The sequence below is a fragment of the Lycium barbarum genome, chromosome 2 (assembly GCF_019175385.1).
Source record: "Lycium barbarum isolate Lr01 chromosome 2, ASM1917538v2, whole genome shotgun sequence".
NCBI classification, from domain to species: domain Eukaryota; kingdom Viridiplantae; phylum Streptophyta; class Magnoliopsida; order Solanales; family Solanaceae; genus Lycium; species Lycium barbarum.
This window is the reverse complement of record NC_083338.1, coordinates 148,288,347-148,314,049: the sequence shown is the minus strand read 5'-3', so window position 1 is coordinate 148,314,049 and position 25,703 is coordinate 148,288,347. Positions and strand designations below refer to the sequence as shown.

General features: G+C 37.4%; 1 protein-coding gene and 1 long non-coding RNA gene across 3 annotated transcripts; one reads left to right on the top strand and one right to left on the bottom strand.

Annotated features, from left to right (window-relative positions):
* Positions 1 to 10,879: 10,879 nt before the first annotated feature.
* LOC132627987 (cytochrome P450 734A1-like) lies at positions 10,880 to 17,613 on the top strand. 2 transcript variants are annotated; one of them, XM_060343649.1, is made up of 4 exons: positions 10,880 to 11,597; positions 15,671 to 15,915; positions 16,063 to 16,411; positions 17,084 to 17,613. In XM_060343649.1, exons 1-4 carry the CDS (start codon positions 11,118 to 11,120, stop codon positions 17,495 to 17,497), a joined length of 1,488 nt encoding a protein of 495 aa, XP_060199632.1. In that variant the 5' UTR covers positions 10,880 to 11,117; the 3' UTR covers positions 17,498 to 17,613. The 2 variants fall into 2 exon arrangements, 1 of the variants encoding a protein (XP_060199632.1); XR_009578018.1 differs by lacking the exons at positions 10,880 to 11,597; positions 16,063 to 16,411; positions 17,084 to 17,613 and adding an exon at positions 11,652 to 14,505 and having other exon boundaries at positions 15,671 to 15,807.
* A 4,244-nt stretch (positions 17,614 to 21,857) lies between these two features.
* LOC132627991 (uncharacterized) lies at positions 21,858 to 24,816 on the bottom strand. The gene is made up of 3 exons (XR_009578019.1): positions 24,177 to 24,816; positions 23,209 to 23,259; positions 21,858 to 22,096 (listed from the first exon to the last, which is right to left on the bottom strand). It is a non-coding gene; the product is annotated as an uncharacterized LOC132627991 (long non-coding RNA).
* Between the last annotated feature and the right edge of the window lie 887 nt (positions 24,817 to 25,703).

Below are 25,703 nucleotides of genomic sequence, written 5' to 3'. Positions count from 1 at the left end.
CCGGGATCACAACTCTTTCCTACTCAAATTTTTATTATAAAGGACATATAGAGATTATATCGCCAATTAGAATCCATCCAAATCAGGATATCTCTAGAATTTATTTGTCTTTACCGCTCAAGCGTTTCACTTCAAACATTTTTTCGAATTACCAATATTATCATAACAACAATTACTACGTCCCAATCTTAAACGAGTAGGGATCGGCTATTTAATTCTTAACTCTTTACTCAAGCGTATTTCATGTCCTCATCAAGGAGAATAAAATAAAAGTGAACAATAAGTCATATATATATACCTACTTTTAGTTAGTAAATACCACATATATAAAAATTTTCTTCCATTGTGCCATGTCTCTAGTTAAGTTTGCATTGCGACTAAGATTTGTAGGTTTTTTGAGATAACTTCATTTCACGTAATCTTAGGTCTATTTCGTCCCCCTTTTATCATCTTCCCTTACCAAAATTTCACACCTAATATTATTAGTACTTAATTATTTTTAACTTCTTTTTACTCATCAACCAAATATGAGAATATTTTTCAATTAGTCTTCAACTCTTAAAAAACTCCATCACATGCTTCCAACAAGGTACAACCAGCCTGCTTGAGACAGCTAAGGGGGAGTAGACTAGAGAATCAGAAAATGGGAGTGTGTGGAACAGGCAACAGGCAACAGGCAACAGGCAACAGGCAACAGGCAACAGACAGTGCCATTTATATTGAATGAAAGTACACTGACACTTCTAAACAGAGATCGATCATGCCGGTCAGTAGGGGCTGCCCCAGTCAAATCTTCAACTTAAATGTATTTAAAGCTTTGTAGGCGTAGTTGACTGTTGGGCCACATCGGAAAATCAGAGAAATTAAAGAAGAAAAATGGTTTATATTTCAATATGTATGTCTTATTTTGTTTAATATTTTAAAAAAATGTCTCTTTTTTTATTTGATAACTTTTTAATTTCAACATCCCATATTACATGTTAAAGATCACAAATTAAAAGGATTTTGATGCATTAACATGAAGTATTAGTTCAAGATCATAAGATTAAAAAATCTTTCTTTATATATTAAAATTTATTTCAACTGTCAAGTTAATCTGACAAATAAATTGACGAAGGAAGGAGTGGTCACTCTCGAACAGGATGCGTCCTTCTCTGGTCCTTTACCAATTACCCTTTGCATCATATCGCTCCTTGCATTACTTCAAAAGCAGTGGTCTTGTTTTACTTCACCTGATAGTGGTGAAACTCATGTTAAAATAAATTAGATCTACCTATTCACTTTTACACCACAACGCTAAAGCAATAATCAAACTTTTTCGTCTAGAGCTATCGTTGTTCAAGAGAAGGCAATAGATAATTTGACACTCCTTCTTTTTATGGAAAAAATTATATTGTATATATGCAGGGGCGGAGCCAAGTGTAACCGAGGGGTTCATCCGAACCCCCTCGGCAGAAAATTAAAGTGTATATTGAAGGTTAAAATTATTTTTTTATGTATATATGGTAGGTGTTAAACCCCCTTGGCTTCTTCGTATGTTTACCTCTTCATATTTTTGAACCCTCTTACTGAAAATCCTGACTCCGCCACTGTATATATGTACACATGCACTAATATTATATATTGGATCCTATTGCTTTTTTTTGTGTTTTTATTTCTTTACACTTGGAACTTCGTAGTGAAAATTCTGATTTGAAAAAGAGTAATGACTTCACCTCAAACAATTTGGAGTATATCATATCATTTTGACATGAATTAAGTGATATTTAAAAAAAAAAAAAAACTATTATCTGAAGTAGAAGTGGAAAGTAATATTTAAAAGTTGATATTGTGTTTTCACATGCATTTTGGAAAAAATGTTAAAATTTTTGTGAATTGAATTTTCTTTTTACTTGAAAAACTCATTTTCAAAAACTTATAAAAAGTTAATTTCCAACCGGACCCTATAATTCCAAAATCACGTGTTTAACCGATATTTCGAAACAGAGTTTAAAAAGGACAATTATGCCTTTCTTTATAATAAACTGGATTGCTAGGTGAGCATGACATTGAATGATGCACTCTCTTGACTGTAACTTCTTGCAGTGACATCGATTGTGCAGTGATATTGATGATGAATAATGACAAATTAGGAATCCTTACCATTCCAGCTAATACACAATTTCATTACAATTTCAAAAGTTTTCTCGCATTTAATACCAGTGTACTTGTTCGCGCGGTCGTGAATAATGTTCTCTTACAAAAAAAGAATAATAGATTTAATGGGAAAAATATAAAAAAAAAAAAATTGAAGTAGAAAAGTAAAATAAAAGACCAAGGCATTAATCCCTAAATTTATTTTTCCCCATAAAGATTGAGGTAAGATTTGCGTACATTTTACCCTCCCCGGACTCTACTTGTGGAATTAGACTGCGTGTGTTGTTGTTATTGTTCTACCAAGGTATTAAATGTTACAATACATATGCATAAAAAGTAAAAGGAACGCGCTAATAAGCATAAAAATTGTAGATTTACTAAGGAAGAAATAAGAACAAAATACATTTCTTGTTGAGCTCGAATTTCTCTATGAGAGCATTGTGTCACGGGCCTAAAATCTAAGGCGTCGTGGGGCAGCGTTGAAGGTCTTAACTACCGCTCAAAGCTTCAGCCCAACTCTCTATGTCACTGGCGGAAGGCAGTGAATAACTCTCAGGCCAAACACACACAAGAAGCTAAAGAAGAAAGACACAGGTTTTGGGAGGCAAGTGCCCTTTTCTGATTTATGCAATAAATCTGTCTTTACAAGTATACAAAGAGGAATTGAGTGAATGACTCTGCCCTAATGGCTTACACGTTTTATAGGGGGAAAATCTGCCCTATGCTATACAGTGGGCCTCTAAAAGTGTGGCTGTGCTGAACAGCTTGCTGTCATGGGCCCCGGGCACTCAAGTTGAGTGCTTGCTTTAGTTGGCTGGTCTGCCATGCTTGTCCTGTAAGTGGGCGTCCCATTATGTTGAGTGGGCGTCCCATTATCCTGAGTGGGCGGCTGGTTCCCCACCTTTGCTTTGTGAGTGGGCGTCCCACTCGTGCGGGCCCTTCGGTAGGCTGACTTTGACTGGCGCCTGGTGCTAATTGCAGGCCGACAGGCGCGGAAAAGGGCTGGTCGGTACATTCTCCCTCAACTGTTTTGGCGACGACCGCGGCGCCACAGAACTGCAAAAACTCATGGACCTTGTCCTTGAATTGCCATAAGTCTTCGTATGCTTCCCATGTAGCCTCCTCTGGTGGTTGTACCTTCCAATGGACAAGCAATTGAGCCTTCGAATTGCCCCAACCTTTGCCTCGGACTAACTGATGGTCGATGATAGCCTCAATTTCTTTGTCCTTAGCAGCAGGAGTCTCAAAGATCCTGGTACGGCTGGCTTGAGCCCGACCCTCGTCTTCCTTATCTTCGAAGTATGGTTTTAACTGACTTGCATGGAAGACGGGGTATATTCTCAGATGGTGAGGCATATCTAGCCGATAAGAAATCTTGCCCACCTTGGCAACGATTTCAAAGGGCCCCTCGTATCGTCGAATCAGACTCTGATTCAGGCTCCTTAATGACTTGAACTATCTCGGATTAAGTTTGACCATGACTTTGTCGCCAATTCTGTAATTTGTTGGACGACGCTTGCGATCAGCAAACTTCTTCATTTTCCGAGAAGCTTTGTTAAGATATGACCTAGCCATATCCATTTGTTCCTCCCAGGCCTTGGCCATATGATACGCCCCTGGGTTTCGCAATTCCGCTCGAACAGGAAGCGATTGCGGTGTGTTGGGCTGCTGTCCAGTAGCTAGCTCAAAGGGACTCCTCCCGGTTGCTTCGCTCCGCTGCAGGTTGTATGAAAATTGGGCTGTGTCAAGCAATTTGGCCCAATCTTTCTGATTCGCACTAACAAAGTGCCGTAAATATAATTCCAGCAGCGCGTTGACTCTTTCCGTTTGGCCGTCAGTTTGTGGCTGAAAACTGGTTGAGAAATGTAATTCGGACCCCAACAAACTGAATAGCTCCTTCCAAAACGCCCCTGTGAATCGTGGATCACGGTCACTTATGATATGCCTCGGCACGCCCCAATGTTTGACAACGTCTTTCAAGAACAACCTTGCAGCTTCCTTGGCTTTGCAACTAGCCGTGGTGGGGCTAAAAGTTGCATATTTTGAGAAACGATCAACTACCACCATGATGGTGCCAAAGCCCTCTGAATTGGGCAAGCATGTGACGAAGTCCATGGTGACGCTGTCCCATGGTCTCTCAGCTACGGGTAATGGCTCGAGTAGACCTCCAGGTGCCTTGTTCTCCACTTTGTCTTGTTGGCACACAAGACATGTACGGACATAGACTTCAATGTCATCTCTCATGCGCGGCCAGTAGTATGATGACTCTAGCAACGCCATGGTTCTCTTCTGTCCTGGATGGCCTGCCCAGGCCGTGTCATGCCCCTCCTTGATCAGGGTACGCCTGAGATTACCCCATCTTGGCACATAAATGCGCCTGCCTGTTGTGTAGAGGACCCCGTCATCTACCCAAAATTTCTTTGTTTTGCCTTGACTGGCCAAGGCAAGAAGTTGTTGTGCCACCGGATCATGCTGCATGCCCTGCTTGATGGCATCAATGATATCACTGCTGGCCGTGCTTACCATAGCTGCCAGCACCGCTTTGCGACTCAACGCGTCGGCCACGACATTAGCCTTCCCTGGTTTATATTCCAAGGTGTAGTCGAACTCCGCCAGAAAATCTTGCCACCGAGCTTGATTGGGTGACAGTTTCTTCTGAGACTGGAAATAACTTGTCGCCACATTATCTGTTTTGACAATGAAATGTGCCCCTAGCAAGTAATGACGCCAGGTCCTTAGACAATGGACTACGGCCGTCATCTCCTTCTCTTGGACAGTATATCTTCGCTCCGCATCGTTCAACTTTCGGCTTTCAAAGGCTATGGGGTGGCCTTCTTGCATAAGAACGCCACCAATAGCAAAATCTGAGGCATCAGTGTGGACTTCAAACACCTTGGTGAAGTCAGGTAGAGCCAAGACAGGCTCCTTCACAATTGCTCCTTTGAGGCCCTCAAACGCCTCTTGACACAAAGGAGTCCATTTCCACTCGCGACTCTTTTTCAACAAGTCGGTAAGTGGTGCTGCAATGCCTGAATATCCCAAAATGAACCGTCGGTAATAGTTGGCAAGGCCAAGAAAGGACCGAAGTTCAGTTACTTTTGTTGGGATCTCCCAATCTTGAATGGCACTGATCTTGTCGCCGTCCATTCTGATTTCTCCTTGGCTGATTGTATGCCCAAGGAATTGCACTTGTGGCTGGGCAAAGGTGCATTTCTCCCGCTTGACGCACAGGTCGTTCTCCCTTAATACTTGAAAAACCTTGCGGAGGTGCTCCATATGTTCTTCCAAACTGTTGCTATATACCACGATGTCGTCGAGGTAAATCACAACAAACTGATCAAGAAATGGGTGGAAGAGTTTGTTCATGAGAGTACAAAAGGTAGCGGGTGCATTAGTCAAGCCGAATGGCATGACCAACCATTCGAATGCTCCATATCGAGTCACACAGGTTGTTTTAGACTCGTCGCCCTCGGCAATGCGGACTTGATAATATCCTTTCCGCAGATCCATTTTGGTGAATACCTTGGCTTGTCCCAAGCGATCAAACAAATCAGCTATTAAGGGAATGGGATATTTGTTTTTCACCGTGACCTTGTTAAGGGCACTATAGTCAATGCATAGCCTCAACGTTCCCTCCTTCTTTTTCTGGAACAAGACAGGTGCTCCAAATGGTGCTTTGGATGGGCGGATGTGCCCTGCTTTAAGCAACTCCTTAAGTTGCTCCCGTAGCTCCTTGAGCTCGGGTGGTGCCATGCGATAAGGGGACATGGCTGGCGGCTTGGCTCCTGGGACCAATTCAATCTGGTGGTCCACCTCCCTACTTGGAGGTAACTTCTTGGGCAGCTCATCGGGCATCACGTCCTTGTTTGCCTCAAGGACTCGCCGCACACATGGGGGTAAGACTTCCCTCTCAGAACTGGCTTCATCCGCAACTGCCACAAGAGTCGCTAGAAAGGTTGGTTCTCCCTTCTTGAACCCTTTTATCAGTTGCATTGCGGATAGGCGCACACCCGCCTGATGCACACGAACTAGCGGCACGTCGCAAGTACAGCTTGGGTCTCTGATCAGCAGTTGGTTGAGGCGCGGTGAAATAAACGCGTTGATCTCATACCAGAAATCCAGACCCAACACGATGTCAAAAACATCCATCGGAGCTACAGTGAAATCGGTGGACCCTTGCCAAGTGCCTAAGACGAGATGGACTTTAGGGGCAAATCCATTTACGTCGGTGGGGAGGCAGTTGACTGTCTTCAGCAGTGAGTCACTGGAAACGTAAGAAAGGCTCAGTTCTTTTGCCTTTTCTTCTGTGATGAAGTTGTGCGTTGCACCTGTGTCCACCATGATGCGGACTGGTTTGCCTTTTAACGTTGCCTCTACGAACAGTGACTCCCTTGGCCTGACTTGAGGTGGCTTAGCCGTGATGGCAGCAAGTGTCATATGATTGAATAAGCCTGCCACCTTAGCCTTTGCTGGTTCTGCAGCCTCCGCCTCTGGATCTTGTTCACCGGTTTGAGCCCATGCTTGTTTTTCAGCAGCAAACATTGCGCCTAGCTTGCTTAATGCTGGGCAATTTCTGTACAGATGGCCTGATTGTCCACACAAATAACAGCCATCGTTTGGGGTGGAGTTCTTCTTCTTCTCTTCGTAGTTCTTACGAAAATTAGAATTGGAACCCCGGTTGCGATCTTTGTCCCCTCTGGGATCACGACCCTTGTGGGGGACAGATTTGTTTCTGTCCCCGTTGCCTTGATCAACTTTGGCAGCGACCTGCTTCCCTCGGTTGTCCTTTGCCTTTGTATTGTCGGTGCGAAAATCATTCAACGACTCCGCCACCACAATGGCATGGTCAAGATTATCAACTTGACGCCTTTGTAATTCTTGTTTGGCCCAGTTTTGAAGGCCGTCCAAGAAGTAGAACAACAGATCGTCGTTGTTCAAGCTTGGAATTTGAAGGGAGAGTTTTGTGAATTCCTTCACGTACTCGCGGATGGTTGATGTCTGCTTGAGCTCCCTCAACTTTCGACGGGCCTCGTGCACAACATTGAGGGGGTAAAACTGCTGTTTTAACTCCGTCTTGAACTGTTCCCAATTTTCAATGGAACACAACTCTTTCTCCATATCCGCCTTCTTTCTACGCCACCACAGTGCGGCGGTGTTGCTCAAGTACATGGCTGCTGTCCGGATCCGAATAGTTTCGTCATTAATATTGACGTGCTCAAAGTATGCCTCCATTTGCCAAATGAAGTCTTCCACCTCTTGAGCGTTCCTATCCCCTTTGAAATATTTGGGTTTAGGGACCTCTATGCGGGTTTCTCGGATGTGGACTGGACCAGCACCGTTTATGAGCTGGGCCGCTCCCAGTTGCGTTTCCAGGGTCTCCACCCTTGCTTGCAAACTGGCCAGCGCCTCCATGAGCCTGAGCTCAAGGCCGGTCAGCGCCTCCTTGTGCTCGTCGCTCGTCAATTTCTGCTCGTGTTGGACTTGTTCTAGTCCGTCAAGAGCTACTGTCTCAAGAGAATTTAAATTCCCTTGCAAGGTGTCAAACTGCTGGTGTAAGGCAAATAGACCAGCCTCTGTGTGGATGATCTTCTCCACAAGTGTGTTTGACACAGAACTTTCACTTGCTTCACCCAAGGTAAGGGGCTGAGAGGTCAGCCCTTCGGACACAATAGCGGGTAGCCCTCTATTTTGGCTTTTGTCCCGCTTCTTCGTCTTGGTCGCCCTCTTGGTAGGGGACTTGTCTCCGCCGTGTTGTTCGTCGTAGACAGCTTCTTCGTTAATGTTTGCCATGATAGTAACTCGCTCTGAGAGCATTGTGTCACGGGCCTAAAATCTAAGGCGTCGTGGGGCAGCGTTGAAGGTCTTAACTACCGCTCAAAGCTTCAGCCCAACTCTCTATGTCACTGGCGGAAGGCAGTGAATAACTCTCAGGCCAAACACACACAAGAAGCTAAAGAAGAAAGACACAGGTTTTGGGAGGCAAGTGCCCTTTTCTGATTTATGCAATAAATCTGTCTTTACAAGTATACAAAGAGGAATTGAGTGAATGACTCTGCCCTAATGGCTTACACGTTTTATAGGGGGAAAATCTGCCCTATGCTATACAGTGGGCCTCTAAAAGTGTGGCTGTGCTGAACAGCTTGCTGTCATGGGCCCCGGGCACTCAAGTTGAGTGCTTGCTTTAGTTGGTTGGTCTGCCATGCTTGTCCTGTAAGTGGGCGTCCCATTATGTTGAGTGGGCGTCCCATTATCCTGAGTGGGCGGCTGGTTCCCCACCTTTGCTTTGTGAGTGGGCGTCCCACTCGTGCGGGCCCTTCGGTAGGCTGACTTTGACTGGCGCCTGGTGCTAATTGCAGGCCGACAGGCGCGGAAAAGGGCTGGTCGGTACAATTGGCTTCATACAAAAATAAGGAAAATCAAAATCCCAAAAAAATTACAACCTAAAAAGCACAAAGTGAAAAACCTAAGAGAAGTAACAAAAATTACTTGCTGATTAAATAACTAAAAGGAAAATAAAGTAACTTTGAAAATCCTACTCTCAATAATGATTAACACAATTATTTTAAAGCATGCCTAAATTTTTTAAAATTTTTCGTGTTTGTTAGCTTTTCGTGTTTTAGCTATGAACCTCTCTCTCTGAGCAAATGAACCTAAAGCAAAAATAAATGATATTAAAATCACATAAAATTACATTCCCATAAGCACAAAGTTAAAAATGGAAATGAAAAGTTTCTTTTGATCAACAACAACAAAGGAAGAAAACAAATGCATGCTATAAGCACATTCCTACTCTTAATAGTAAAGCCACTACTTTGATCCCTATCAAAATTTTGTTAAAATTCCTTATGATATTGAAACACGTAAAAGCATTAAAGGGAAGTTAGAACATTGAGTAAAAATACGAAAACAAATGAGAAAAGAGGAAGAGAAAAAATATGTTGCTTTTATTAGAAAGTAAAAAAACGTTAGTCAAATTGATTGAGGAAGAAGGGGAAAAGAAGCAAAATATTTAAAGACTTTTGAGTTTTAAAAAATAAGAAGAGAAAAAAATGGTAATTGCATTTTCTGATTTAAGAAATTGTCACGTCACCTTTCTAAATTCAGCAAGTTAATAATTTAGATACTATTCCTCATTTTTTAGGAAAAAGAAAAGGCTTCAAAATATAGTTGGGTTAATTTATAAATTTGGCAAGTAATAGCGGATATGTGTAATGTATAATAAATTATTATTTATTGTATGTTGAAAAGATGAATTTTCTCATACAAATGAATTACGAACTTAGCAACGAAAATTATTTGGAAGACGACCTCCTAATGCTCTTGCGACACAAACGGTAAAACAACTGAAATTTTGTTACTGAAAGGGACATACTGCGCACATGGTAGCAATAAGAATAATTAATACTAAAATAAACATCAAAAATATAGATTATACATTTATAAACATATAATACAGATTTAAAAACTTATCTGGTGTAGCCTAATGATGAATTTGAAGGGACATAATTGAAATTTATCTCTGATGGAAGCAAATGGTAGTGTTGATAGTTCAGTATTGGAGTGTAAGAGGTATAAAGAAATTCTAGTCAAATCAGCATACAACTTAATAGCTTTATTTTGTATCTGTGCTACAAACAATTAGCAAAAATGATAAATGGTAATCGTTTATACTTACTATTGCGATCTTTTCTATTAACTGCAACTCTGCAAGAGAAGATAAAACAACCAAAACTCGAGAGAATGTTATAAGTAGAATATCTTTTCTTCGCCAATATAACTCCAAATTCGCTAGAAGTACCACTAGCATATTCCGATCGTGCTTTGCATTTTTTTTTATATCCCTGTTGCGTGGTCAAGAAACCTAGCAGCAACAAAAAAAGAGAGAGAAAAAAAAGAAGATACAACTTTAAAATTTCATTAAACAAAATCCACAATTATGAAGAATTACCAAACTTTTTTCTTTGATGACCAAGAAAACTGAAAAAAAACCAAAACCCTCTTTCATATTGTTGTTCGGCCACAAGATGATTGTGAAGAATATATGTAGCCTTGTTCTTTATGCCCATACAAATAGCGAAAGAAGACAAAAAAAAAAGTAACCTTTTTTTTTTCTAGGGAAAAGACCTAACCCATTAATATGTATTAATTATTCAATTTGATTGGAGATTAAAATGGTTGACACATGAATGGTAAAAATGGCCAAAATTCGTAGAATACAGGAGAAGATGAAAAACATAGTCATTAATACATATTAATTTCTCAATTTAATAAAAATAATTATGAAGGAAAGAGACTTTTTGGTTTTTTGAAAATTTAATATAAGCTAAACTAACAGGATGAAGGAGGAAAAAATTGCAAAAAAAAGGAGAAAAAAGATAATTAGGATCCTTAGCCATAGAGAGGTGCCACGTAGGAATGTCTATGTCTAGTTTTATATTATATATAGATTATGTAGTACTCCAACCGTCCCAAAATAATAGCCACCTTAGCAAAAATGGTTGCCCCAAAACAAGTGTTAACCTATGAATTAAAGATAAAAATTGATAAGTATTTTTAACTATGCCTTTAGCATTAAATTAAAAAAGTAATCATATTTAATATTATTCAATTCTCGAAAAGATCCAATAAATAGAGAAGTTTAATAAACTCCATATTGTATTTTTTGAATTTCATAATGGACGTGATTATGGAGGGAGTACAAAATAAGTTTCTTACATATAAATTGCTTCTGCTCGGATAATTCAATAATTAAGAGAAACCAATTTAAATTGTCAATAGGATATTAAATTCAGTTTATTTAGACAGAAAGATGCCTAAATCATGTAGATTCCTTTACTAATTTTGAGCTGAATAAATTTATGCCTTTTTGTTCCATCTCTTCCGCCTGCAGCAATTTAACATTAGTTTATTCATCACCCACTATTTATGCATTTCCACAATAATAATTTCTCAAAAAACGCAATTTTAAGCTCGACTTCACTATGTCTCTCACAGTTATTGCGATTTTGCTATTTCCTGTGATATTTATTTTCAAGTTTATTTATTCAGTGATTTACATTCCAAGGAAGTTCGAAAAACACTTTAGAAAGCAAGGAATCAGAGGCCCTGGCTACCGTCCGATCTACGGAAACTCAGAGGAAATCAAACGGCTGATAAGCGAAGTTGAATCGAAATCTGTTCCGTTCAACAACAACGTGTTGCATCGAATTGCTCCACATTACTACAACTGGTCAGCTATTTATGGGAAGACTTTTTTGTTCTGGTTCGGGTCGAAGCCCCGATTGGCTTTGGCTGACCCGAATATGATAAAAGGGCTTTTTATGAATAAAGCTGTGGATAAGGTTGAGTTTGATCCACAAACTAAGAAGCTGTTTGGAGAAGGGCTTATTGGTTTACGAGGTGAACAATGGGCTTTACATAGGAAGATTGCAAATCAGGCTTTCAATATGGAGGTTGTTAAGGTGATTGATCCATTTCTTTGATTAAACCCCGTTTGGTTGTGTTTTTTTTTTTTTCGGTCTTTGTCTGTTTAATTTTTGTATGACGCTTTTTATTTGAAAAATGACAAAAATGGTTTCATATATATGAGGTGGGTTCAAAATAGTTCGTAAATAATGGACTTAATAGTTTTGATCCTTTAAGTTTAAAGTTAATATTTTAGTTTCTATTAAATATTTAACAATTTATGTTCGTTAGATTTGATAAAAATGGTGGAAACAAGAGATTTAACCATGAATACCAAGAAAATCCCGTCAAAGTAAAAATATGCAGACACCTAAAAATTGCACTAGACCTAAAAAGATATACTCCAGCCGTCCCAAAATACGTGTTATCTTAGCAAAAATCACGCTCATTAAGTAATAAATACAATGTGGAGTTTACTAAACTATCCCTATTAATTAGATTTTTTTTAGAATGTAGTAATATTAAAAAGGATTATCTCTTTAATGCTAAGGGCATAGTTGAAAACATTTGTCAATTTTTGTCTTGAATTCCTAAGGTGATATTTATTTTGAGACAGTTTTTTTTTTTTTGCTAAGCTGACACTTACTTTGGGGTAGAAAGAATAATCATAGCAGAAATTACGCCACAAAAAATTGCACCAAACTTTAAAATAAATTAAAAATAACAAATATTACAGATGTTGTACCTCTAATGTGAGATTCCGCTAATTTTAATTAATAGACAAAGTTGGATAAATATTTAATTGAGACTAAAAATATCAACTTTTTGTAAACTTGAAGGACTAAATTTACCAAAGTGCATACTTAAGAAACTTTTTTAAACCTAAATCAAACGTAAGCGACCATTTTTGTAAATTTTCTCCTCTTTATTAACTAGTTTGTTCTAAAACGGTGTGGCCTTTATATTTGAAAGCTCTTCAGTTCCTATTTTAACCTTAGAGAAACAGAGCAGCCACCATGCTCTTTCTTTCTTGGACAAAACCTCTGTGTTACAGAGGTAATTTCTTCCCCTCAATCCAATTGTTTGCTTTATTGCAAGACCATGAAGCTATGTTTCATTCTTTCTCTGCTAGTCCCTCAAAATATTCTTCATTTCAAGAAAAGCCATCAATTTCAAGAAAGCGTAAAGTTGTTGTCTTTAAGGATTTTAGACATGTGAATAATTTAGACCATGCTGTTAGTGTCTTTAATCAAATGGTCCAAACAAAACCAATTCCTTCTGTTGTAGAGTTTGCAAAATTGTTAAGGGTGATGATTAATAAGAAACATTATTGTGGTGTTGTTTCTTTTTTTGGAGAGATGAGGAAGCTAGGGGTTCCCTTTGATGATTATATCTTGACTATTGTGATTGATTCATTTTGCTTGTTGGGTTGTACTGAACATGGGTTTTCAGTGTTGGGTATTTTTTTCAAGAGTGGTGTTCAGTTTAATGTTGTTACTTTCAGCACTCTTATAAGGGGACTTTGTGAACAAAATAAGATTAAGGATGCCATGTGGTTGTTTAATAAGTTGGTGACAGAGAAAATTTGTAAGATTGATGAAGTAATGTTTGGTACTGTCATGAATGGGCTATGTAAACAAGGGCATACTCAAACAGCTCTTAGTTTGTTGAGGATAATGGAGCAAGGGGATCCTAAACCTAACACAATTGTGTATAGTATCGTCGTAGATGCGCTTTGCAAAGACAAAATGGTAGGTGCTGCTTTCAACCTTTTCAATGAAATGAAACGAAAAGGCATTACTCCGAATGTACTTACATATAGTTCACTGGTTGATGGTTTGTGTAAGTTTGATGAGTGGGAAAAGGTTAGGCTGCTTTTGGATGAGATGATGTACCTTAATATTTTTCCGAACGTGCACACATTTAGCATGTTGATAGATGCATTTTGCAAAAAAGGGATGGTTGAAGATGCTGTGGAGGTGTTAACGATAATGATCCAAAGAGGTGAACATCCAGATGTGGTTACCTACAACGCTATAATGGAAGGATATTGTCTGCACGGTGAAGTAGATGTAGCAAGGAGAATTTTAGACTCTATGGTTGATACTGGCGTCAAGCCTGACATCTTTAGTTACAACATATTAGTCAATGGGTATTGCAAGCAAAAGAAATTAGATGAGGCCATGCATTTGTGTTGTGAAATCTCGCAGAAGGGGTTGAAACCTGACATTGTTACATATTCTACTATCTTGCAAGGCCTATTTGAAGTTGGTAGAGTTGAGTGTTCAGAACATTTCTTTACTGAGATGCAAAATGCAGGCCATACTCCTGACATTTACACTTGTGGCATAATGCTTCATGGTTATATAAAGAATGGACACGTAGAAAAAGCTATGTCCCTCTTTCATAGGTGGGACAAACAAAAAGAAGATACTAATATTTTAATCTACAATACAGGCAATGGTGGATTTTTTAGAATTCAAAAGCTTGATAAAGCTCGTTCTATTTTTGATAAGCTTTATTCCATAGGGTTGCATCCTGATGCTATAACATACAATGTAACAGTAAATGGACTTTGTATTGAAGGTTTAGTATATGAAGCCAAAGAGTTGCTAAGAGAAATGGAGGGAAATGGTTGTTTGCCGGACAATGCCACTTCCAATCTTATTGTGCATGGATTTCTCAAGAGTAATAAAACTAATGAAGCAATGGCTCTTTTGAAGGAAATCATTGGGAGGGGTTTCCCGGCTGATAAAGACACAGTGTCATTGCTAATAGAATTACTTTTGTTAATAGGGGAAGGTCCTTTTTTGCTTAATATGATACCAGAATTTCGTCTACGAAATAAGAAATGAAACTCGTTCTCCTCTCAGTATTGAACTACTTGAGAGCTTGACTACAATCAGAAAACCAAACGATGATAGCACTCAAAGTTTATTTATCTACCAGTTATGGTTTGTAGAGGTATGTGACTTCTTAAAATTCATATGTTGGAGGAATCTCATTATCTGGAAAAGTTTATTTTCCTGTATAATTAAAAAATTAAAAAAAAATAGATGTAAGTCTTTTGAGCCGAGGGTCTATCAGAAACAACTTTTCTACCCCAAAAAGGTAGGGGTAAGGTCTGCATATATCCTATCCTTTCCAGACCCCACTTGTGGAATTACACTAGATATGTTGTTGTTGTTGTTTATAATAATAGATGTAAGTCATTAAAACATAATTCAATTCCTCGGTACAATAATTCGGAAGTCCCTCGAGGGAGACTTCCATACAACTCTAGCGAGAGCTGGAAACACCATATTCCATTCTTATCGGGATCCGGAGTTTTTCAGTAACCATATCCAGCAATACCATTTATAGAATGCGGTCCCATATTCAATAGTCTTTAAGTATTTTGTACGCATTCATTTCATCGTGATGTCTGCTCCAGTCACATTTCATGATTTCTGTTAAAACCGGTTGCGTTTGGGGGCCTAATAGATAGTCCTTCCTTCAGAAAAGATGACACAAGTATATGTCAGTGTTCTTTGAATTCAGATATGTCTCCTTTAAAACCTTTGATACACCCACCACTTTTTGGAGCCAATTGGCCGTCTTTATCTTAAAAAATGATAAAACCATAAGCACGGGTGGAGCTACAGTTTCATTTACGGATTTGGTAGAACCTAATATCTTTAGCCTAAACCCTGTATTTGTGTTAAAAATATCCACTTAATATATATAAATAATTTATCCGAACCCAATAAGCTATGTTTTCTAGAATCCAGAACACAATTCTTGCTCCCCCTCTAACCTATAAGATTCTATAAATTTGTTGTCAGTGCACTGAGTCCTTCAAGAACAGGCTAGCTTTATCTCTCAATTACCAATTATGTTCTTTCCTTGTTGAGATCTGAAAGTGTATTTAGTTGTCTACTTGTCTTACATGAAATTCGTGCATTGCTCACTCCATGACATTATACCTTTCTGTCATCTGTTCATCATTAAGCATACTATTTTCATTTTGTATTGATTTCAATTTTTTTATAAATATAACTGGTTTGTCTCATTACCATGCTATAAAGTAGCAACTGTACCTATATTCAAATCCGTTGTTTCTTTTACATAAAGTTTTGATGAATTGCAGTCTTGGGTACCGGACATTGTGACTAGTGTTGTTAAGGCGTTGAAGAAATGGGAAAAAGAAAATGAAGAGAAGGAAGAATTTGAACTAGATGTCTTCAAAGAATTGAATGATCTCTCAGCTGAGGTTATATCTAGAACAGCTTTCGGGAGTAGCTTTGAAGAGGGGAAGCGCATATTTGTGTTACAAGAGCAACAAATATCTCTTACTTTGCAGGCAATACGAAGCATCTACCTCCCTGGATTTAGGTTAGTGATCGTATAAGCTTTGCTATTGAACTGATTTGTCAATCGTGAAATGAGTATTTAAGCATGAACGCTTTTACTCTTTTTTAGTTCTTCACCGGATTCTATTCAGCAATTTAATGGATACGAAATCTCTTTATAAATTAACAGGTATTTGCCCACAAAAAATAACATGATGAGGCGGAGACTAGAGAAAGAAACTCGAGAGTCAGTAAGGAAGCTGATTGAGAGTAGTAAAGGAAGAGAAAATTCTAAAAATCTTCTTAGTTTGCTAATGTCGGCAAGTGAAGAAGAACATGGATTTGGGGTGGAAGAAGTGATAAATGAATGCAAGACATTTTACTTTGCTGGAAAGGAAACTACTTCCATCTTGTTAACTTGGGCACTTCTTCTTCTAGCATCGCATCAAGAGTGGCAAGATAAAGCTCGAGAAGAAGTTTTTCGAGTTTGCAAGGGTAACAACCTTCCAAGTGCAGAGAATTTGAATGATTTCAAGCTTGTAAGTTCAAATTTCATTGTTTTCTCAGAGTTCAATGTCTCTTATCTATTTTTTCTCAGTTTATGTCGAATATAGCCCATGAAAATATGACTCACCAACTTGGCTGGAGTTTCTTGGGCATATATTCATTGACGGGTCAATTGGAGCATAACCCAAGTTAGGCTATTTAAGAATCTTTGTCTAATTTGGGCAGCTTATGTGGCCCAAATTGACCCATCAGATAACTTATAAGTACATAGAAAAATAATATTTCGAGTTTTGTTGTTTAGATTTTCTTATGATAAATAAATAAAATATAAAGCTTTAGTTAGTTTGATTTATCCCTATCTTCCGAGATAGGGGTAAGGTCTGCGTACACTTTACCCTCCCCAGACCCCACATTGCGGGATTTCACTGGGTATGTTGTTGTTGTTAGTTTGATTTAATAGCTAAATAAATTATAAAAGAACAAAGGAAAAAATGACTTTGAGTTGAGCAGGTTGAGTTATGATTATTGTTGAATTTACCTGCTCATCTTGATTAGCGAACTTTGGCGAGTTATGATCCAACTTATTTATTGATTCAATACCTGCCCAGATTTAGTCAATCCATCTGTTTGACTCCCCTAAATTTTGACAGATTGCAAGTTTTACTTACCATGTGTTTGTCCCCTTACTTTGTTTGTTCAAATAGGTGACAATGATACTCAACGAGACACTGAGACTCTACCCACCGGTGGTCGCCTTGACAAGAGGAACTTCTAAAGATATTAAGTTGGGAGACCTTGAAATTCCTGCAAATACTCAATTTTACGTGTCTCTAGCTGCTGTGCATCATGACACTGAGATATGGGGGAAAGATGCACTGGAATTCAACCCTCAGAGATTTGCAGAGTCTCGTAAGCATTTAGCTTCATTTTTCCCTTTTGCATTAGGTCCACGAATCTGTGTTGGGCAAAACTTAGCAATGGTTGAAGCTAAAATCATCCTGGCAATGATAGTTCAGAATTTCTCGTTTGCATTGTCACCTTCATATGTCCATGCTCCAACTATGCGCCTTACTTTACAGCCCCAGTATGGTGCTCCTATCCTTTTTAGGAAGATTTAAGTTAAAATGTACTACTCTTCACTGTGTTATCAGTTTGTCCATCGACGATATTTAGATCGTCTAAGCTTCAATTTCAAACGAGTTGGATCGATTTATGAATCATTCATTGTGCTCTACTTTTGTTCCAAAAAATCAATATTATTTCTACATATTCAGGTTTTTCTAACCAGTAAATCAAATCACATGCTGGATAGAATTCATGTGGCCAATAGGCCTCAGCTGGAATTATTATCAGTTTGAATTTTAATGGTCTTTAGACATTGGAATGAAGTTCAAGAGGACACCGCTATATTAAAAGCATAGTTCAAAATTTTGTGCCATTAGCACGAACGTTGAAGTCACTAGTAGTAAAGCTATAAAAGTAAGTTGTGTTTGGACATATATATGGTTGAAATGTGGAAAAAGGAGTTTCTGAAGTTGAAGTTGAAAAATGGTATTTGGAAGTTGTGTTTTTGGACATGCAAATCACTTGTAAAAAGGTTGAAGTTCCGTGACTTTCAGAGCAAAAAGATTTTTCACTTGAAAAACTCATCTTTAAAAACTAACCAAAAAATAAGTCACATATATAACCAAACAATGTTTTGCAGAAAAGTAAAAAAATTGCATGTCTAAATATAGTTTTTGGCATTTTCACTATTTTGTCTGCCTATCAACGAGCCTATTCCTGATTGAACCGCCTGTACTTTATCACTCCTTTTACTATAACAAATATGAAGAACGTGGCGTTATGTTTTAGCTTAATCAGTAGTTGCTCGAACTTGAAAATTAGGACTACCAAACATATATTTAGGTTTGGAATACCAAACATAAAACCCCATCCATGGGAGCATGATTCAGAATTAGGTGTTGGTTTATTCGTTACTTTTCCGAACTTTACGTCTTTTTCCACGATTGACAAAGAACATGGAAGACATAACTACGCAACAATGGCTAGAAGATTGCAATGATGACTAGAAGATCATTGGGATTTTTTTAGCCAAGATATACTTTTGTAAAGAAGATGTGTTCATCAGATCATTGCCATACTACGATGTACCTGATAGTTACTGATAAGTATGAGGAGCTATCTATGTATTTCGCTTAAAAATTACATATCGATGTATAAATTGAGTACAAATCCTCACTTCAACATGATCTAAACCCGACTTAGCTGTCAAAGTGTTAGGATTTTATGAATAGGTGTGAATGGGAAATAGTCTTTTGCACCTTTTCATGGAAAAGGCTTCACACCTTTTTATTCATTTACTTTGTTGGCTATAAATACTTCATTTCCATCAAATTTTCCTGTTAAAAACAAATTTTCTGATCTTCTCTTTTCTTCTTCTTCTTGCACTTCATAAAATATTCGTGTGATTGACAGCCGTCGAGTGAGTTCGCTGTCACCGGAGTTTGTTGTACCACTACAACGGTGAGTAAATCGTTCTATCCTGGGAGGATATATTCCAACACCTCAGGTACATTGAGGGGAATAATTTCCTTAAGGATACACTGTGCATTCAGTGGGCTCGATTTAATTCCTTATACATTTTAAGATATTGTTCTTCTAAGTTCTAGATTCTGCTTTGTTTATTTTTTAGTCTCTGGTTTAAGTATTTTTCCAAATACAGATTTATAACAATCTTAAGGAAATTATTAGTGGTTTAAGTATTTTTTCAAATACAGATTTATAACAATCTTAAGGAAATTATTAGTTTTATATATTCTGTTAATCTACTAGAATCTTACTCTTTTGACAAAGAAGAAAGTAATTTTTTTTAGAAATAAAAATACTCTTTTCTGAGTTATAAAAGTATTCTTTCAGAAATAAAAGTACTTTTTCAATTATTTCTACCCCGGTTTTGGAGACTAAACTGGTTTCAGAAAGAAGAAAGTTACTCTTTTTAAAAGAGGAAAAAGTACCATTTTCGGAAGAAAGAAAAATACTTTTCAAAGATAAAAAAGTACTATTTTCATAAGATAAAAAGGGTACTCTTTTTGGAGACTAAAACTTTTGTGGTTTTCTACTCTCTTGATTGGAGATTAAAATCTGCGTGATTTTCTACTCCAAGTTACGATTCGGTTTAAAGAATATAAAAACTACCGATTTAGTAACTTTTAATTGGCTTGAAGATATAAAATCTTCGCTGGTTGTTTATTTGGTTTGAAGAAGATAAAACCTTCACCGTTTAATTAAATCTGTTTGAGTTAGAGATTATTCGGTTTGAAGATATAAAAACTTCGCCAGTTTATTCTCTGATTAAGAAAACAAGTAGATAAAAATCAAAATTTAATTTCGATAGACAACATCAAAGAAAATTGTTCGGTCATGGAACAAGTCTCTTCATTGTTGTATTAATTATTGTCCATGACGTTGGTGTGGCCAGCCACATCATTGAATTAGTTTTATGACACCGGCAAATTACGTTGATGGCACTGGTTTAATCACCAACTGATTGTGTCGTTTGAGAAAAAGGTGTTAGACGTGTATCTTTTGTTTTGTTTGGGTATCACATTTTTCCATGATCAATCTAACCATTAAAGTGGGTAATTGACATAGAGTACTCTTGCAAGCCATTCGTGCGTTTACTGCACATTTGGAGAGACTACTACTCTTTACATTAGAGGAAAGTAAAGAAAATGACAGTCCAGTGGACTCTCCGGTCATGAATTCAAGGTTTTAAAAATTGAGAATTAATTAATTTTGATAAGGGGTCTTAATGATTTGTTGCGAAGGAGAGTTGTTATTTGGTCTAATCAAATTTCTGTTTTCAAAAGGCATGTACATGTGTTTAATATAAAAGTGCATATCAATTTGTGGTGAAAAACAAATTATTTCATCAAGTTTGAAATTTATCGTCCCTCCAGTCTAAAGTTCGTGCAAATGGAGCATATGTCACATAAACATGTGCTTTGCTTCAAGGATGAATCAATTCAAGAAAAAAGCTGCAAAAGTCGGGTTCTACTTTCTTTGCTCTGCTCATCTTTTAATTTTCTACTCTATATGATTTATGAAATTCAGTTTTTGTAAATGTTAGGGTAGACGTTTATTATTTGATGATCTCAAAATGTATTCTATTTGTGTGCCACAAAATCAATTAGTTGGTATACAATTTGGTAGCATGTTTGAAATAAGTGGAATATTATTTCAAGGTAGTAAGACATGAATTAGGCTTACATTAATACTTGAAAGTTGTTCTAGAGATAATGAAAGTATTATGTATCTATTACTTTGACTGAAAGATTAGATGAATTTCCCTGAAAAGCTTTTGTAAAGCAAATTATTTTGTTTTTGGGCGTATGCCAAATTTTTGAAATCTGTCCAGAACTATTTTTGAAGATGAAGAAGAACGAAACATCTTCTTTGATTCCTAGACAGTCACTATCTTTGGGGTTAAATGTCTATAGATAGAGTATTTCAGCACATTTACAGAGAGTGGTCAGTGATGGATGGAAGTTGAATTTGTCTGACAAATTGCAGCGGCAATTAAAAGTGAAATGAAGAATAGGCATTTTGTTTCATACTTATGTTAAGGCTAATTCATTTTTAATCTCTATTAAGTATACCGATAGTGGGTAATATTTTTTTATCCATTAAAAATATGTCTCGTGTGAAGGGTACTTTGACCATGTAGAATGGAAAATATATCTCGAAATTTTTAGCAAAAATTGGTGACTTTCTAACAAATTTATGCCTTACTTTTATCCGGGTAATACAAGAATTTTCTTGAATCTATTTGATAAAATAGAAAGTTTGAGTCCTAATTGGCAGAATCATAAAAAAAAAAAAATGATGGCCTGATGCCTTTAGTAACTGATCTCATTGTCCCAATTTAACAAGATGTTGTCTTGACATTTGATATTGGAGAATTCTGTCACGTCATTCTTGCATATCATCATGCAAATGAAATCAATCATGAGATAAAAACACCTCAAAGAAATTGCTCAAACCACAAGCCACATTTGCTACTAAGAAAACTGTTTTGTATCGTACTTTGTGTCATATCATTGCAAGATAACTGAAGTGGCTTGATGAAAATAAAAGTTGGGTGTTTTGTGTTGCTTTGTGCAAAAATATTTGTCAGTAGTAAAGAATGACTTCTTAGCATGAAATTTGGTTAATAGATTCTAACATCAAAATATTGGAGGGTATTTTTTATGTGCATGTTGACTTAGGATCATTAATGTGCATTTTGATTTGATGTTATGGAGAGAAATTTGTCACACCCTAATTCCGCTAGGGTGTGATGGGCACCCGGCCCCACATCCGAAGCCGAGCGAACCCACAGACCTTTGGGACACACATAATTTTAGTAGACTTTTTAAATTAGATAAAAATAAAATATATAATAAACTCTCAAAATATGATTGTTCGATGCTTTCCAAATCAAACAGAATCTGTGATCATACAGAATTTAACACATAATACAGAATGACATATCGGCTGATGAAGCCGCATACACAACTGGCATACTATACCCACGACTCTGTCTGAAAAGCCTCTAACATCAATCTAGAAAAACATACGTATAAACTCTGACTCGGCAGCACTCCAGGAGCAAATGGAGCTTGCCAACTCTGCCGGAACATCTTCTATAATAACTTCGTATCATCTGGGTGTACCTGCGCGGCATGAAACGCAGCCCCCCAAAGAAAGGGGGTCAGTACGGAATGTGTACTGAGTATGTAAAGCATGAAGCATAATAAACAAAATCATACCGGAACAGGAAGTACAGAAAATGAGTGCAATAATCAGAATATCGGAAATGCTTACTCATATAACATAGATAGTGCATGTCAAAACATATGCCATATCCGGCCCCATTATGGGACACGGTGAACAGAACGTGGTCGCCATCCCGTCACTGGCGCCACAACATAGCATAACTTCAGAGTAGGGAATATCTCCGTAACATATCATAACATATCAGATGGCCATATCATATCAGATATTAGAGTGTGCACACATCATATCATATCATCAAATGTCAGAATATATGTACATGGCACAACATAACTCCAGAACCCATGTACATGTCATACCTGCCCCCTCACATCGAGGCACGGCGAACAATGCAGTGGAATACGCGTGATAACATATCCTGGCCCGGGCTCAGTGAAGGAAACATTGAGGCATCCACGAATGGAGTAGTGAGAAACTAATGCAATATAAAATATAACACATTTACGGAGACTTAATAGTATAACTTAGATGACAAACCATATAACAGAAACGGAGCAGTAATCATAGTGTATGCCTTTCGGATATCACAATAGTATATGTCAAAATAAGCTTTCTGAAATCATTTTCATGTTTCAAAATACATTATGGGACTTATCAAAATAATTCAAACAAATGTCATATAGTAGTTAGACGAGTAGCCAAGAGTTTCCTTTGAATTCTACTTCAAAATAAGTCAAACGGAACAAATCAGAAAAATTCGGGAGTAGCGGGCCCACCTCGGGTCAAATGAGGTGGCGTACATAATTTACGTATGTTACACTTCATAACATCACTCGTGAGAGTTATAAGGTAGTCGGGTCCTATTTGTGCAAGTTCTAGACATTTAGGCACTATTTCTAACTATTCATAACATACTCAATTCAATTCTACTGAATGAAAAAGGGGTAAATTTGGACGTAGATTCCGAAGAGTAGAATCATCCCCGACGCTCGAATCAAAGCCTAGTACACCTAGGACATGCCAAGAGAAGGAAAGGGATAGCTTTACATACCTTATTCGCCTTTTACGCTTGTCCAAATTCAAATCCCGTTTCGCCCAAAATCTATAATTGGTCACATTTACCAAATATTAATCATAAGGTTTTAAGAATTCAACCTTAACCAATACTTGTCTACAGAAATTTGGGCAGCATCTCCCCTATATATACAACATCCCCGAGATTTAACTCGGCTCAAATTAGCAGCAACCATACCAACAACAATACCAACAACATCAACAATCGACTAGAAACGCATTCTAACATAAATAGTCTTCTTTTCCAAATAATGCAACAACTTCCAATCCAACTTTGCACCTTCAAATCAATATCAATATTTCCATGTTTATATTTTAATTAAAGATCATTCAAATACAATTCGGAAGCATTTCATATCATTCTACAAAATATTTACAAAACATACAAAATTTTCACCAAAATCATAATTCATCCGAAATCTCTAATCTTCGGCATAAATATCCATAACACATTTTTATCCTCCAACTTTATTAACAATAATCATAATTCACACCTTAACAATTTCATTTTCATCATTACATAAATCTTTCATAAAATCACAAAATTCCCCATAACAACTTACCAACCAATCTTTCATGCCAATATGGACTTGCATCCCTCCAAATTCACCAACTAACATAATAATTTTCATTTAGAACTCCACTTCCATAATTACATAGAAACTACATTGAAATCACATAAGTTCCTATAATCATTTTCAACCATTTTTCATGCCATCATAAACCATTTTCTTCCATTTCCATCACAAAGTTTCAACAACACAACTAGAAATATACTACATAAAATTCAACTCATATTGCCTATGCATCAATACATATACACGGCCATATACCCATATACACACCCACTTTGCAAACTTCCATATTTTCATAAATTCTACTCATTTCTACATACTACAACATAAACAAACCTTCATAACATAAGAAAAAGGAATTAATTCTTACCTTTTCCTCCTATCTGCTTCACTTGTCCAAGGTGCTAAATTGATGAAACAAGTGCCCTTCCTTCCAAAATAACTACACCAAGTTGTAGAGGACCCTTGAATTAGTAGGAATACCACAAAAAAATAATTTTTGGAACAATATTTCAAAGGAGCAAAAATTTGGAGCTATGGCCGAATGGCCTTCTCCTTTGCTCTTGTTTCTTTTGTTTTCTCCTTTGTCAATTTGTCTTGAAGCTTCTAAGTGATAAATGTTGACTAAATGGTCTTTTATACATTTATCACATGACTAATTTAAATGGGCTTGGGTCCTTTATTAAGGACCATGGCCGGCCACCTCCTCACTTGGGCCTCAATTTTCTCTTTTTTTTTGGGCCTAACCCGGTTGGTCCCGAGTTGGGCCTAGCCCACTGACCTTTCGACCTTAAAACGTCCATATCTCTTTGTACCGACGTCATCTGGGAACCCATGACCTATGGTTGGAAAGCTAATTCAATTATCTACAACTTCTATTTCTTGGTATTTTTCCAAATTCCAAACTTATAATACCTTTTTTGCCCCTCAAAGTCAGGTCACCCGAAAACGTTTTCTTAAAAATATTCGTTTGGAGGGCTTCCACTTTGATTTGGCCCAAGGGTCCTTCATGAGTTGTGTTTATCTTTACATATGTGATTCATATAACTTGTCACATGTTCAAAAAAAAAATCTTGTCGTGTGGCCCCACCTCAGCTTACAAATAATCCGACGTTCAAAAATACGGGATATAACAAAATTCTTCATATGTCCTTCAATTTTGAGTTGACCAAGAGCAGTGTTGTTATATCCCGTAATTTTATACTTCGAGGTATTCGCAAAAGAATCGACTCAAGTTAAAGACGGGATCATTTTCGGGCACGAAGTAGAAATCTTTAATTTTCGATTTTTATGAGAACATGAATTGTTTATAAATTTTACTTAGTGTAAAAATATTAATGGAAAGTTGGGATTAATATACCATGATTAGATTATTAAATGGGATTAAAAGTTTAATTAGTCATGAATTAAGTGTTAGTGGTCGTGGGCCCCACCCATGGCATGGCCAAATTTGATTGGCCCATGTTATAAGTGAGACATGTGTCACTCTATAAGGCAACATATATAAGTACAATGGATGACTAATTACATAGTCATAATCCATTTCATCTTCTCCACAACATTAAACCCTAGAGATAGAGAGAGGAGCTCTCAAGCTTAACGAGAGAGAGAAGTTCACGGCGCACTGTTCACGGCAGCGCCACTATTCACTGCGGCGCACTATTCACGGCCGCCACTGTTCACGGCCAGCCTTGTTAAAGAAAATTGATTAAATCTCCAAGGTGATTTAAATGTCCCAAAGGAAGCGGCAAGTTAGGATTTAAATTGAAGAAAGAAGAGGCGGTGCAATTGGTGCGAGCGAGTGTAGAATTTGCTCCGATTAAATTAAGGTAAGATCTTCTCACTTTATGGTATAGTTGGATTAATGGTGTGGTAATGGAAAGATTAAAATTGTATG

Bases quoted from the DNA above. Each gene is read 5' to 3' on its own strand.
- LOC132627987 (XM_060343649.1), top strand. From the start codon at position 11,118: ATGTCTCTCACAGTTATTGCGATTTTGCTATTTCCTGTGATATTTATT. The intron at 15,916-16,062 runs GTTAGTGATCGT...ATAAATTAACAG, and splicing joins ATCTACCTCCCTGGATTTAG to GTATTTGCCCACAAAAAATA. The intron at 16,412-17,083 runs GTAAGTTCAAAT...TTGTTCAAATAG, and splicing joins ATTTGAATGATTTCAAGCTT to GTGACAATGATACTCAACGA.